The sequence below is a fragment of the Melozone crissalis genome, unplaced genomic scaffold, assembly GCF_028551555.1.
Source record: "Melozone crissalis strain CALT ecotype California unplaced genomic scaffold, PUWL_Pcris_2 ptg000014l_1, whole genome shotgun sequence".
NCBI classification, from domain to species: Eukaryota; Metazoa; Chordata; class Aves; order Passeriformes; family Passerellidae; genus Melozone; species Melozone crissalis.
Genome location: NW_026535792.1, coordinates 8377917 through 8393499, shown reverse-complemented (window position 1 = coordinate 8393499; position 15583 = coordinate 8377917). Strand labels below are relative to the sequence as shown.

General features: G+C 40.9%; 1 protein-coding gene across 3 annotated transcripts in view; it reads right to left on the bottom strand.

The window, feature by feature from the left end:
* ARNT2 (aryl hydrocarbon receptor nuclear translocator 2) overlaps positions 1–15583 on the bottom strand; it is a 91420-nt gene that overhangs the window by 39521 nt on the left and 36316 nt on the right. For all 3 annotated transcript variants that reach the window (XM_054272829.1, XM_054272831.1, XM_054272830.1), the window contains one exon: positions 13768–13981. In XM_054272829.1, the coding sequence (XP_054128804.1) occupies positions 13768–13981 (214 nt within the window). The remainder of the gene's footprint in view (positions 1–13767; positions 13982–15583) is intronic.

Here is a 15583-nt window from a genome sequence, read left to right as displayed (position 1 = left end):
TACCATCAGGCAGGAGGCAAACTCATTCACAAATGAAGGCAATATACAAAAAAGAACATAAAGACAGGATATATGTGCAGGATCATTGGCTGTCCATGTCAACAGGCCAGTCAAATCAAACCACTAATAGCAATACTCTCTTAGGGCAAAATAACTTTGTCATACATGCAAACAAAAGTTGTCTTCTGTGCACTTTCTTTTTTCATTCCAATACAAATTCTTGAAGAGACACCAATATTAATCAAAAAGTACTGACAGTGAATGTAACTCAAGCAGCTAATAGAAATTTCTCTGGTTTTGTCATCCAAGAACATCTATAGCAAAAAAAAAAAAAAAAAAAAGATATTTCACAATTATGTGGCCACTAAGCCTAAAATTGCTGACACATGTTCCTTTGGCATGTCTGGAACCCCCAACAACAAAAGCCAGAGATTTTAAATTTAGCTTTTTGTTTGGCACTGTCTTTGAAATATGTACCAGATAACAAATAGAGTTCTAAATTTTGCCCTGACTTACAAAATCACTGCAGGGGGTATGTGAGTCAGAGAAATGTTTGCTGTACTGTTATTATGACAAAGCTCTCTCTGCAGCTTGTTTCAACAGTCCAGCATGCATATGTCAACCTTGCAGAGCTCTAACAATACACTACAGATTCTGAAATAGAACAAGCAGTTTGTGTCTCATCTGCCATTAGAATCTTATGATCAAATTATATTTAAAAGAGGAAGAATTATAAATTAATCATAGCTAAATGTCAATATATAATTAATTATAGATTAATAGACTAAATCAAGCAAACTGACATAAATTGCACTTTAATCACACTGGCAGCTCAGCTGGCATATCCTGGTGATAGCTCTGTCACAGAATCATAAAGTATTCCTATCTCTGTTCCAGCATCCTTTGTGGTAAATGCTCATTTATGTTTCTCCATGGGACAAACACAAAGCACACGTGATGCTGAACTTGGAAATTACGTTCTTATTAATAAGAAATATTCCAGGATGCTCTGACAACTTCTGCTAACTGAACAGTGCATGTGTGTATTTTTTTTTTTAATTTCTCATTCTGGTTTCTTCAGAAGAGCCATTTAACAGCCCAGTGCCACCACCAGCTGGATCCTTTACGAGCTTCCCCATAAACTGTTAATTGCATGTAGCTCATTTTGGTGTTAAACTTTTCCCCTCTCCAGCTCCAGACACAACCCTGGGATGCAGCAAGTGCAGGAGCACTGCTGTGACTGACACTGCTGCCTTATTGCCCTTTACAGCAGCTGCACAGCTCAGAGGAAACCAGAGTTTGCTCTGCTGAGAAGGAGAAAGCAAACAAATGAGCACAATGCTGATTAAAATGGGCACATAAATCTCTTTGGCTGGTCTGGGTATAGTTGGTAATTTGTTGAAATCTCCCCACTACAGTCCCCATCCAGAAGGCAGTATTGCTTCAACTTGCAATAAAGCAGTTGTTCTCCAAGCAGGAAACCACAGTGTGATCCAGGAACCTGATGTCAGCTGCTGTGACAGGGAAGGGTTGGCACACAGAGCTGAGGACAATGGGCAAGCTCATTATTTGGGTAGAATCAGAGAAGCCACATAAAGCTCTTACCAGCAAAGAGATAACAGATTCAAGTACTGAGGACACATGCCAGAAACATTTCCTGCAGGGTGTTTTTCAAAGATGCTCTAAAAACAGTCTCATGATGATCAAGGGGCAAATGCTCACGTTGGCACTGATGTGTCCCTTGCGTGTGCAAACAGTGACTGGATTATGCACAAACCTCCTCCTTTTGGGGCTCCAATTGCTACTGAAAATGTTCAAACTTGTGTTCTGTGCTTGCAATGTTTTGAGATGAACCTAAGCCAAGGATTGGCCTGAGCCTACTGAAGTTCATGGGGTTTCAAATCTGGGAATTTGGCTCAAATCCACTTTCACACAATAGCACCAGCCTGTTAGAAAATTTTCCTCCATGTTCATGCACTGTATGCTAAGGTTTATAGCCTGGTAATCAAACACAGTCTGTTCTTTTTACATTTTTCAGATTTGGTTGAGTTTTTGGTTTTCTGTTTTTTTTTAAATTCAAAACTCCATAAACTTCAACATCTAATTCTACCACAGATGCTTTTTTCTCTGCTGGATTCCCAGTTCCTAAGAATGCTGCAGTCTGTCACTAGAAAGAAGGGTTGTTACATAAGCACATTCTTCTGCTAAGATTTCAGTGCAAGTTGAAATGGTTTGGTCTAAAACAACCCTGCAGTGCCCACATCCAGTCTGCAGCATGGAAAAACCCAGCTCATGGATCTCAGAAGACATTTGGTTTGGCCTGACATGCACAGAAATACTGCTGGCAAAGCACATGATACAATTTTCCATTTCCCTCTAACTCATCAGTAGATGGACTCCTGCACAGAATCATGGATCTGATAGGGAAACCGCCTGAATTAATATATGGACTCTAAACTTTACCTCAATACCTTCAGCAACCCAGCAAGTTTCACCTTTTAGATGATAATGTCTTGTCTTATAAAGAAGAAGTTAGATATTTCATAATTATTCTCAGCCACCGATTGTCCACATATTTCTTTCCAGGAAAAATAAAATAAAGGATAAACTAAGTTTGGTTTGGACAAGATAACAAAAGATGACTTTGTGTTCATCAAAAATACTCCACAGGCTTCTCAAGGAAGACAAACAGAACACAGGAATACTGCACCCAAAAATCCTTATAAAAACTAAAACCATCTTTATCTTACTATAAAAGCGGAAAAAGCAAGACCAGGATGGAGGAAATAATTAAAAATAAAAATAAAGTGATGGTCAAGCTACTGTTGCTGCTGAACACAGCTCCAAATGTAAGCTCACCCTCAAAATGAAAGGTCAGAGAACAAAGGATTTCCGTGGTGATGTTCTGTATTAGTACATTAAGTCCTTAGAAATTAGCAGAAAAGATCAGCTTAAAAATTTTTGACTGCTCTACAGTTTCTAGAGAATCAAGATCCAGGTCACTGTTTGAGACAAACAAGTTAAAGACGACAAGGTGAAACTCTTCTTGAACCTGCCATTTATCAGTTTACACACATGCACTGACTACAGCTGAGCATTCACCTTTACACAACTGAGGTGCTCAGCTGACAGAGCTCTTTTTAAAACAACAGATGCATTACAAATACATAAACAAAACATCTCCAATAAAACTAAATAGCCAAAATTTGATCAATTTATATTAAATTACTCTTGATAAGCTTATGCCAGAGCAATTCTTCTGCATTAATTCAACAATTAAAACCAAAAAATTTACAATGTACGCCTCACAACTGTAAGGCATACAATTTTATCTCGTGTTTAGTGCAGCTCAGCAAGTCCTTTAAGCTCTATTAAGTGTAATAAATATACATCCACCCTGTGGATTTCAATATTAAAAAATTACAGAACACATTAAGAATCACAACTGCTTTGCAAACACAGCATTCGAAGACTCTCCTTCCAGGAACTCACATTTACATAAACCAGGTGAAGTCTGTAATATACAAATAGAACAACATACAAATTCCAAAAACTCCAAAATATGGACAGCCTCTTTTCAGCATTCTGGGGTTTATTATTTACATAAAGGCAAGGCTCATAAAAGTAAAGACTTACCTATCACACACATACCCACCAACAAAGCAATCGTAATAGAACTGTACTGACAAAAAGTGCACCCCTCTGCCCCCTCATCGAAAGGAAAGCAAACCTATGAGCAACAGGAACAGCATCAATACTCAAAACACAGGTGAACTTAAAATCATCTTAACTTAAAATGACAAACTAAGGGCAGAAGCACCAGACTATTTACATGCAGTAATAGCCTCCGGATATATCAGTATAAAACAAATTAGCCCAAAGGCCATGAAGATGCTCAGAGGGCAGGAGCACCTTTGCTATGAAGAGAGGCTGCTGTCCAGCCATCAGAAGAGAAGGCTCTGGGGTGACCTTAGAGCCCCTTCCAGTGCCTAAAGGGAGCCTCCAAGACAGATGGAGAGAGATTTTCTACAAGGGCGTGGAGTAAAAGGACAATGATAAACGGCCTCAGGCTGAAGAAGGGCAGATTTAGATTAGACATGAGGAGGAAATTCTTCACTCTGAGGGTGACAAGGCCCTGGCACAGGTTGCCCAGAGAGGCTGTGGATGCCCCTTCCCTGGAAGTGTTGGGTGGAGCTCTGAGAAACTTGGTCTAGTGGAAGGTGACCCAGCCTATGGCAGGGGGGAGCATGGAATGAGACTTCAAGGTCCTTTCCAAGCAAAACTATTCCATGGTTATAAATATAAACCATCAAAGCTCGCTCTCCTCACTGGCCTAGCTTCTCAGGGGGATTACTTGAACCTCTCTAAATATGTTAAGGTTTACATCATCTAATTGCAAAAGGCGTTGTATAAGCATTAGAGTCAAGTTATGACATTCCTACAATAGAATGAAGAGTTGAACCAATCAACAGCAAAGTTAAAAAAAATAAAAAATAAGTAATGCAATTGCAATGCACCTATTTTTAAATATCTGTCTGGTCCCTACTTACCAACTGGAGACACTGACCCACAAGGGGGCAATTGAAAAGCTTTCTCACCCCCTCATGTTTTTCAATAAGAAACCCCTCATGCTACACAGTTGTTTGCTTAATACAACTTGTTATTACAAAAGCTCACGAGGCTGAAAGGTCCCTGCTGTGCCTGCCTTCATGTTTGACTAACCAGTCTGCATCATGTCATTCTCCACAGTGTTGGGCAAATATGCATCATTTTAATTAAATTAAAAAAGAAACTATGTGGGCTTTTGGAGCCTTGCTATTCAGTTAATTTTCAGGGACTATCTGAAGGCATAGTGTTACAGATCACATGCAAGTCTCTTTGCTGATGGACCTGGAAAAACTGGACTTGAAACTGGAGCAAATAATTCAAAGCATATGTTGAAAGTTATAACACCAAAAACACCCTCAAAAAACCAACCCATAAAACATTTTAACCAAATGTATTTTGATCTCTCAAGAATGGTTACTGAAAGTATGGGGCACATTCAGAATATCAAGTAAAATAGCTTACTGAAGCTCATACAGATCTGTATACATAAATACACAGCACCTATCTGTGATCTCTGCAGGTGTTTTCATTCCCAAAACAAGTACCTATGGCAAAGTTCATGGCTCCATGATCTGGGCTGTTGGAGTAGCCCTTCTGTGACAAATATCAGATGTACCTGAAGGAAAGACTGAGCTGGAGAAAACCATCACAGTAACACCTGTACAAACAGCTCCTCAAAAGCCAGCTGGACTTTCTAGAAAAAGGGCTGGAAACCCCAGAAACTCCAAAGCACCATCAGCAGATACTCCCAGGGCAGAACAGCTATCCAAAACAACACTGAAATACGTGATTTATTCTTTTACCATTCACAGCTGCATAATAAATCAATACACAAACGTTGTAAGTAGCTTCTAAACTAATCTATTTGCTTCACTTGGATGCTCAACAAGAAGCTTTACTGAAAAGCCCTTTTGCCAAAAAAGCTTCAGCTCCTGGCATTCTATATTATTTGTACTTCATTATCAAACTCAAGGAACTGGGATTTATGCTTTGTTAGTAAATTCTAGTATTGTCTGAAATCTGGCTGTGGTGACACACTATTAGAGGAAACAATGACCACAAGATGACCTTGTAAGATACCTTGCTGTGGACAGAATTAAATTTAAACACATGAGAAGGGAAAGAGAGGGAGGAGAAAAAGGCTCAAGGATGCTGTCTGGTTGTTTTTACAGTCTTCTTCTTTAGTTCAATTAAAATAAAGTGTGTGTGGCAAAACATCCCTTACAGGTTTTAATGCTCTTTTTGAAGACTGCAGACACTCAAAAACCAAAAGCAAAAGTCTCCACACTATGAAAATAGAAAGAAGAATGTTTGGAGACATAAGTTCACATCCCAGGGACTGCAATAAAACAGATCAAACTAAAGAACTCTGCCCATGGACCATGTTCCCTCTGGTTGTGAGCTGCCACATGGGAGGCTTTTCCCTCCACACAGCTCCAATCAGAGAGGAGCCAGAGGGAGCTGTGGTTTCAGCAAGCTGGTGGGAGGCCAGGCAAGGACCAAAGACCAAGAAGTGCTGTCTTTGCTGCCACAGACCTGAGCCTCAGCTAAGGATGGAGAGATGACAGCAAGGTGGGATAAACCAATTTTATGGGTGGAATATACCTATACACAAGGCACCCTTCATCCCCACGCCTTCCTAGGCTGCTGCTACTACAGCTCAACACCAATAGTAAAATATTGCAGTGCCTTGTATTGACTTCACTGAGACAACACCACAGTGGAAGCTCCTGTTCCACAAGGCAGATGTCAAAGCTGCATTCTCTCAGCAGCTGCTGCCATCAAAGCACTGAAGAACCTGAGAGGGTTGCAGGTTTGCCAGTGCCAAAACCCTCCAGGCACACTTGGACTGTTTTGCTGCCAATGTGTTAACCAAGGAAGTTGTTCAGGTATTTGTAAAACTCCAGTATTTTTGAAAGGGGGGAAAACCCCACTAACTCCATATATCTCATCGTGTTCAACAAAACAGAGGAGGCTGAACAAATATTGAACATTAAAGAAGTACCCACCACCCTAGAAATCCAGCAAGTGAAAGTGATCCAGTCCAACATCTGTGATAACAGACCCAAGAATGCAGCAGTTTCCAAGTCGGAAATTCAAGGTGAAGACTGAATAGAAACAGCAACCACAAAACCCACTTGCATGTGCATGTCCAAACACCTGAAAATTCACCCTAAAAGCATTCCCTAATGCTAATCAGGTGTAGCAAGTTTGTCTCAGGAGTACTAGGCTAAAGTTGTTTCCTTGTTTTGGTAAAAGCATGTACTGACCTCTTTAAACCACCATTATGATTACCAAAGTAATTTTTAAAAAATGCAATTTATTATCACTGGTTTTTCTTCCAGTACTATCCACCCAAATGGAATGTGTCAGCAGCAAGGAGACCACTGGGTCACTGTGTTTGTGTAAGAGCTGCTTTTGAACTGCTTTATACATAGTTGGCTTCTCCCAGCATCTGGGATTTTTTCTTTCCCCCCCAGAAACAGTCCTAAAGACCAAAGGGAAACAAAATTATCTTGGAATGTTTGAGAGATTAAATGTACCATACATTTAAAATACGATCATTTGAAAGTACCATTTTTTTGAGAGCAGACTGTTTCCTCTTATTTCTGTGTTACTCTCTAGTGTGCCAAAGGGCAGGAATGGCACTCTAGGATGCCCTACAGTCACAACTTCCTCTTTTCCTGCCCTAAATCATTTACTTGCAAACAAAACCGGGATGGAAGAAGCAGGACATTCATTTCCTCCATCCTGCATGTAAAAATCCTGCGGGCTAAACAGACTGAAGCTGAAAATCCACAAATTCCTATGCTTGGCACTGCCCAAGGTCTAACGCCATCTCTGGCAGGCACTGTGACCTTCCTGCCATGAGAACAAGCAGTCCACAAAAATATGGGCAGGTCTTTTTCTCTGGAACAACAGCACAGCAATGGGCTGGTGTGGATGGAAAGTCTCACATCTGAAACATCCTCTTCACTCTCAGCAACGCCAGTGGGACCACATAACTCCACTGAAAAACAGGTATCACATGATGATTTGGTAGTTGTCAACAACAATCTCTTTCCAGATTTCACACTTAAAAGACAAAAAGATGCCTTGCCAAAATGGGCTTTTTCTACAGTAAAAACAGACTGGAACCCGAAATATGCTGTTCACATCAGCCACTCATATACATTCTATACGTGGCAGTATGTTTCAAGAATTGCTCCTTCTTTTTCAAGGCAACCACAGTGTTGAAGCATCTATTTTCAGAAATCTCTGTTACCTTCCACTGCAGGTACCATAATCCTGACACAGCTGTCTCCAACCCTCCAAGGAATAAAGTGGGGGCTGTGTGGGTATGTGTGGGTGGGTGGAAAATCCCATAAAAAACTGAGTCAAGTCTTGGACAGTTCTGCAGAGACATAAAAGAATTCAGGACATATCATGTCTATGGAAACTTTCCTCCCCATCCCACCAGCTTTGCTGTGTGTTGTTTACTGGGTGCCTGCTTGTTGCGATGCTTCGTGGACATTCAGTGAAAACCTCTCTTGTATCCTGGGATAAAAAGCACAAGTAGCTATTAACTCTCTATAAACAAAATATTATACAACTCATTCCCTACCTGCCCAGAGGCAACAGTCTTACTAGGTCAGTCACCCTGTACTAAGATGTTAAAATCAAAAATGCAGGGATCTGGTTTTAATTCTCTGTTCTCTGACTTTCCAATCTGCTGGGCTGGGCACGTTTCACAGACAGATGGTTCTTTAGGGTTCATGTACTTAAAAGAGCTCACAGACAGAAGTAAAAAATAAAGAAATCAAGTGCTGTCAGTTGAAACAGCCCTTCACACACAGAGTACCTTTCTGATGCATAAACCTCTGACAAATGTGCTCTTCAGAACCAAAGGCTACAGAACAAAGTCCCAAGGGAGCTCTATGACAGCTTCTTGTTTAGTCAACTGTCTCAGCAAAAATATGCTTCCCTGAAAAAAAGGATTTTTAATTTCTTTTCTTTTTTTTTTTTTTTTCCAGAGAGTATTAAGAGCTCTGAGTCTCTGAGTAGAAAAGTATCAATCTTTGAGAAGTATCTTAATGTCTACAAAAGAAAGACCTTCTGACAATATATTTTTGGTATAGAACTTTTGGCACAAATACCTACAATAGACATTTTTACCCCTTTTTTTTTTAATAAATAGGCTGATCCAATTTTAAAGTAGATGTGGAGAAACTAATACAGTGGTTTGCCAATAGAGTGCAGAACTCAACCCATACATTGTTTTGATAATATATTACTTTTCATTAAACATGAGTTTTACTATTACTGATGATGACGTTTAAGGCAGAACTGGATTGTATTTGCCAGGACTGTGTTTCTTGTCATGGCTCAACTCAGCCTTTTAATTTCTTTGGAGAATTTTATATGTGAAGCCAAATGGGAGTCTCATCCAGCTCTTCTCTGTATCAGCTGCAGTTCTAAATAATTCAGGGAAAGTCAGAGTTCAAAACACATTTGCATTCACTTGGCTGGCTGTCAATATGAGAAGCATCCTCTTCCTTCTAAGAAAGATCATGCAGAAATCAGAGCTGGAAAACAGACATGGCAGCATAAGGCAGCTCACAGCACAAACAATCCTGCGCTGATTTTCAGTCAGATTATGTGCTGAGGAGAAAAGTTATCCCAAATTTTCTCTTTCACATGGTTATTTATCATCTGTTCAGTGCTGTGGAATGCCTTACTCTGCCTCTCCACTGGTGAGCCCCTGGTCTCTGGCCCTTCCCTCTTTCAAACTGAACAGTTTTCTCATTTTTACAATTTTACTCTATTTGCAACATCTGGATTTTGTGGCTGTGTCTACAAACTGCTTGGTAACAAGGGTTTGCAGCTGGACAGAAAACTGCTTAAGCTGAAATCATCACTGCAAGACAACATGCTATTAGAAGGTTCTGTGAGACAGGCTCCCCAGACCAAATATATGCTTGTATAGCACGGAGTGATGCTTCCACAATAAACACAAACCACAGAAAATTGTCACACAATGCTTTTTCCTTCTCAAGAGATGCCTATCAGCTCAAGTTTTGCTGTGGTCAGTCACCATTTCCATCATTAAGTTCTACTTTGTCGCACTTAAAAAATATGGCAATAAAAGATCTTGCCAAGACTAAACTTGGCATACAAGTTCTGTCCAGAAGTAACCTCAACTAATCTTTGTCAGCTAGCAAGTGAAGTGACTTAGTCATTTTTAAATTACTTGAAAATGAAAGCTATAGATGTTCTGGTTCACTGCTCTGCACTTTCAGCACCCCTCAACAGTTCAGCAAGGACTCCTGGGGAACCCAACTGTCCTGGGGAGCCTTTGTGTCATGGGTGGGATGGCAAATGCTGCTCCCTGCCTCTCCAGGCACAGAGGCTGGGGCTGCAGGGAGATGTTATAGCTGATTTCTATGTGCTGTGCTGCCTGCAGCCCAGGATTGAAGGTAACAAACCTCAGTGTTTCCCATTTGCCCCACTGGAGATGCTGGGTGCAGGAACGGGGATCTTACATCTCAGACACATCATGGAATCACTGGGAATATTTCCAGGCAATCATAGAGAGTTGTCTGTGCTCATCACTCTCTTCTTTCATGAACTACTTATGGAGAATTAGATTTGTAGAAATCAGTCTTGCAAAGTGCTCTGGAGCACTGCATTTTAACAGAAGGACAGTCTACTACAATACTCACTCAGTCATTTTTTGGAAAGCTAATGTAGCAGAGGAATTCTTCAAAAGTGGCTTTGCTCTACACTTAAATCTAAGTTCTGTCTGTTCTCTCATTAGATATTTGCTGTCTGCAGCTGAGAGGGTCTCACTAGCACTGGGACTGAGCCTGCACCTGAACCCAATATGCCCCAAGCTCCACCAGTGCACCCTGACCACAAAGAGCTCTTTGCTAATGGATCCTCCCGTGGGATCTGATCTTCATCATATTTGAAGTGATTTATTTTGACATCTGCAGATTTTCAAGAACAAAGAGGGAAAATGAATTATCACTCTGAATATCTGCCCCATTCTGATTAATCACGCACATGACGCACATAAAAAAATTGGGAGCTCAATTTTTTGCCATCATCACGGCTCAGCTGTTCTTTTCTAGATCATTTCTAACTGTTCATACACTGCACAGTTCAGCTTTCCTGTTGCTACAATGTGTTAGCAATTAATGCACAATAAACAAGCAGACAATTGTTCTATTTCCAGGGAATAAAGTCTCCAAGGACACAAAGTTAAATACAAACTATCCATCCTTCCCCATATCCTAAAATTTCAAGGAAGAGCAAGCAATTAACTCCCCAAACACACCACGTGGTTGAGGTCATGGTTAACAGACACTACAATTTAACACATATTTTACAGCTCCTGAAGTCCTGTCTTCTAACTATTCACTTTCTGCTTCTCCTTGGTGTTAGCACCCACAAGAGTTTGAGAAACCCCATGACCAGGTGGGCCAAAGAGCTGTCTCTACCAAAACCAAGGGGTTTTAGCTTAGTTTAGCTTTCAGCAGGTCAACCCCTTGATGTGACTCATATGTAAGTACCACAGAAATGCCAAAGGAGGAGAGGGTGAAATGAGGTGAGGATTGCATAAGCTGTGTGACTGCCAAAAAATGCTCATGTGAGCACAGCCCCAGTCCCAGCCTTACTCCTGGGGGCAGAAATGTGAGCAGGAGCCTGCTTCCTCCACTGGCTTGTTCTTTGTCCCTCCCCATTGGCACTGGCAGCCTCCCAAGTTCTCAGGGTCTGGAACAGCATCTCTGGGTAGCAGGACTGCTAAGAGGTGCTGGGAAAATCCCAGCAACACCACACTAATGATCAGAACTTGTAACAAGACAATTACAACCAAAGGACACTGCTCGGATCTGCTGCAGGGCAAGTGAAGTTTCTCCTGAGTCAAAATGCTGTCACTGCTTTCCCAGCTCAAGGGCTGAAGGGGGAGGTTAGAGCATTGAGAAAATGGACCCTGAGAAAATGAGGAAGAGAGCAAAATTAAAGATCAGAACTTTCACTTGAAAATCTTTTCCCTAAGCAGATTCTGTGCTCAACAGCCAGACAAGATGAGGATGTTCCTACTGCCTGAAGTGAACTTCAGTCTGAGCAAAAAACACTCTAGATGCAGCTTGTGGTTTCCATCACTTTCAAGCTCTACATTGCCCTTTGTTCTGCACGAAACATGCCTTTGGAAAGCCAAGCAAAACTTGGTTTAATAAACACCAAATTAGAGGAAATGCATTTGCCTCCTCGACATCTTTTAAAATGTCACTAAGGCACATATTATTTCAGGTCACTGCAAGATTTCATTCAGTACTTGTTGCAAAGCTTCTGCTCTCCATATGGCCTGTGCTACATCAAGGGAAGTGTAACTGGCTGAATGGACTTTAGAATCACCTTTCTCCTAGAAAGGTATCTCAAAGGAGCAAGAATGATGGTGCCTGATGTTAATAAACAAATTGAGCCTGGACTGACAGTCCTTATAGAAGACTGCTTCTCTGTGGAGTGGAGGAAATACAAGTTTAAAATAACAAATCTAGAACTTTCTGGCGGTCTGTATGCTCCACAAACTGACAGAACTACTTGTAAACAAAATTACTGTACTTCACCAGCCACACCTTTAAAACAAAAGTATTTAAAAAGCTGAGCAGGCAACCCTGCTTTGCTCATGCTAGGCAAATGTTCAGCTGTCCATGTACACCAGATTTACAGGCCTTCTGTGTCAATCTGACAACTCCACAAGATTCAGGCAGGGAAAAGATTTAGCTCTATAAATACTATTGAACTTCTCTTTCCACTGGCAACAGATCAATCCAGCGCAGAAGAAAAGCCCATAGCTAAGGCTGGAAAAAGTACAGAGTTGGGTTTTCAGAAGTGCTCTGCATTTGTCTAGTCCAGCTCTGGTTTGAGCAGGTTAAGTCCCATAACTGAGCACTTTCGGAAGTCAAAACATGACTGTTCACTGAGGCACTGGAGTAATTGCTTCTTGGACAAGATGGTATGAATGTTAAAATGTATTACAGGCTACATAATAAAAACAGAGGTTGTGCTCTTTTGCAAGTCTCGTGGCATGAAACTCAGCTGTTTTGCCCTGCACAGGTTCCCCTAACTGCTCACTTGGTTTCTTTCCATCTGGAGTTTTACCACAGAATTTTGCTTTGAGCTTCCCATTTGAATACACGAAAGCTCTGCCAAAACCACATCACATTCAAACCACAGGAAATCATGAATTTGGCACTGTTTTGACATGGAAGTTGTAAACAGTGTGCAGGTTCACTCAAAACTGGACCGCTGTCCTTTGAGTTATGAAACACAACAAAACTTCCAGCAAACCAGGTCAGAAATCTTAACTACTAAAGCAAAGAGAAATTATGACTTCTGCAAGGATCAGGGGTTTTTTGAATATTATCCCCTACCTTTTTTCCTTCAGCTATAAACATAGTAAGTGAAGAATAAAAAGAGAAGTTTCCTCCTTTCCAAGTTTGAGTTACAACAAAATTTAGCTAATTCTCACAGCTCTACCATACACATATCCTATTAAAGACAAGGTAGGTTCCTATTGGCAGCTTTGTGCATGAATAACTGTAAAAGTCAGAGTTGTAGATATGAGTATGATTTAGTTTTATGTGCAACATGATAGGTATTCAACTTTCAGGCAACTTACACTGCTGCACAGGAGGCCCATGATTAAAATCCAGTATATTTTTAGTTGCCAAACACTGGATTTTTTCCCTTCAAGATTCCAATTAGCAAACGACACGGAACTTGTATGAAAAGAGAAAAGTCTGAATATGATTTTTGACTTCAAGTTAAACACTGCCCCAAAGAAACACATACTTGTCAAGAAGTCACAAGTTCATTGAGGATGAAATGAAAACAATCTAGATTTGCAGACCAAGCCTGAGAACAATCTAGATTCCAAACCAGAGTTTGAATGCAGAGCTACATGAAGGTGGTTTGACTGAAGTCAATGAATAGGAAGCAAAATGCAGTCACTCAAAAGAAGATTTATATTACTGTGCTGCCTGCAAGGAAACACAGTTTAATCTAGCTGAGTTTCACTTCAACCAGATTTTTACACCCGACACTCTGAATGTCAGGAAAAGCTCTCCAGGGATCCTGAACACCCAGAAGCACACATCAGCCACTTCTGACCTGTCATGGAGTTTTCAGATGTACACAGTTGCTCCCGCAGCTTTTCCACATCATCTGGGTGAACCTGCTCGTACAAAGTGCTGCCAAACCACTCCGACTGCGGCTGGTTCAGCACGGGAGTCACCGAGTCCGACACGTAGATCACTCTGCCCGTCTCAGCTGCAACCACAAACAGGAACCCATCTGCAGCCTCCAGGATAAGGTGTTTCAGTTCCTTCCAAAGAAAGGATTTGATTAGAATGCCAGTGAGGAAAGGGAATTAAATATAACATCAGTCACTGTCAGAAAATATTGTTTTCTTGTGATCTTACGAACTGATCAAAACCGAGACAAAAATTTTCACAATACAACCAAACTTGCAGCAAGGCATAAATTGCCCATCTCAATAACAAACAATGTTTTATTTTCTGTTATTGCCTTTCCTCTGGCGATCTCCATGCACTTGAAGAAAATAAACAACTAATACTCACTGTATAATCTGTGACAGGCATCTAACATTAAAAAATAAAAAGATATTTCAGAGTACAAACAGAGGAAATGAACAGCTCTAACTCGTGGCAAATTCATCCCTTAATTAAAAGTTCTGAATAATTTAGTTGGAAGGAAAGCAATAAGACTTTCTAGTTTGGCTCTCCCCAGCCCTGCTCAGGATGAGCTCTGTTTGTAAATTAAACAGTCAAGAGATAAAAGGCAGAAAGTGTAATGGGAATGAGGAAAGAATCCCCAGCCTCTTCTTCCATTAAGGGCCCTGAGCCACTACACAAGAAGGTTCTGGAGGTATTCCAGCCTGTGAGTGTGAAGCCTCAGCATCACCCAGAAATACTCCCTTTGCTTAACAGAGCTTGAAAACCTCTCATGGCAAAGGATGACAACTACCACTCCAATTCCTGCAAAAGAAGCTGGAACAGCCTTTGGTGGCTAAAGTGACCACCAGAGCTTGTTAAGATCCTGCACCTGGAACTCAAACACCGAGTCTCATTCCAGGTGGGATGTCTCAGCAGGGTTGGTGTGCCAGTGGTAGGTATTAGCTAATTAAGGTGAGGATAAAAATCTGGCTAACTACTAAGAAATGGATAACTCATCTCAAGAAACAATCAACAGATTGTCAACTTCTGCTCCTTTGTTATAGACATTGATCCTGAACTACTGACTGAACAAAACCTCATAGCACAGCTGGCCACACTATACTGAGGATAGTATAATCAGTTTTGCACATTATTAAAAAAGGTGAAAGCAAACTCTGTAATTCTGCAAGATCTAAAAAAAGAAAAAATTGCAATGAGAAGTGACTATGGTGTGCCACCAGCAGAATGGCACAGTCCCTTCAGAAACACACTCCAGGAGAGCTGGAATAAGCAGTCGTGAGCACTGAGGGGTCAGCAGCAGCTGCTGTTTACCTAAGAGAAAGAAGTATTGCCTCCAGCCATAACTTCCATGTGTAAGTGCTCAAATCACTTCAGACCACAAAAATGAACACTACACCCATAGGACTTCGCAAACAATGGAGGTGGTAGGAATTTTCAATGTGTTCAGTAAACAAAGTTTTCCTTCAAGCACTGGGTGCATCTTCCTTCTTCTATCAAAAACGTAACCAAGAAGTACCTCAGCTAGGAGAGATGGGATTCATCTCTGTCCAGTTCAGCTGCTGGGAACTCCAATATTAAGACTAAATGATGTTTTCAACTTTCCTCTAATCCCCAGAGAGAGAGGCAGGTCTTTCCAGACTAATTTTTACTTATTTTAGAGAATCTCTGTTTGGATGGGAAGAAGCCAGATCTGGAGGTGAAAATTCCTTTCTGCAAGGCAGTGAGTACTT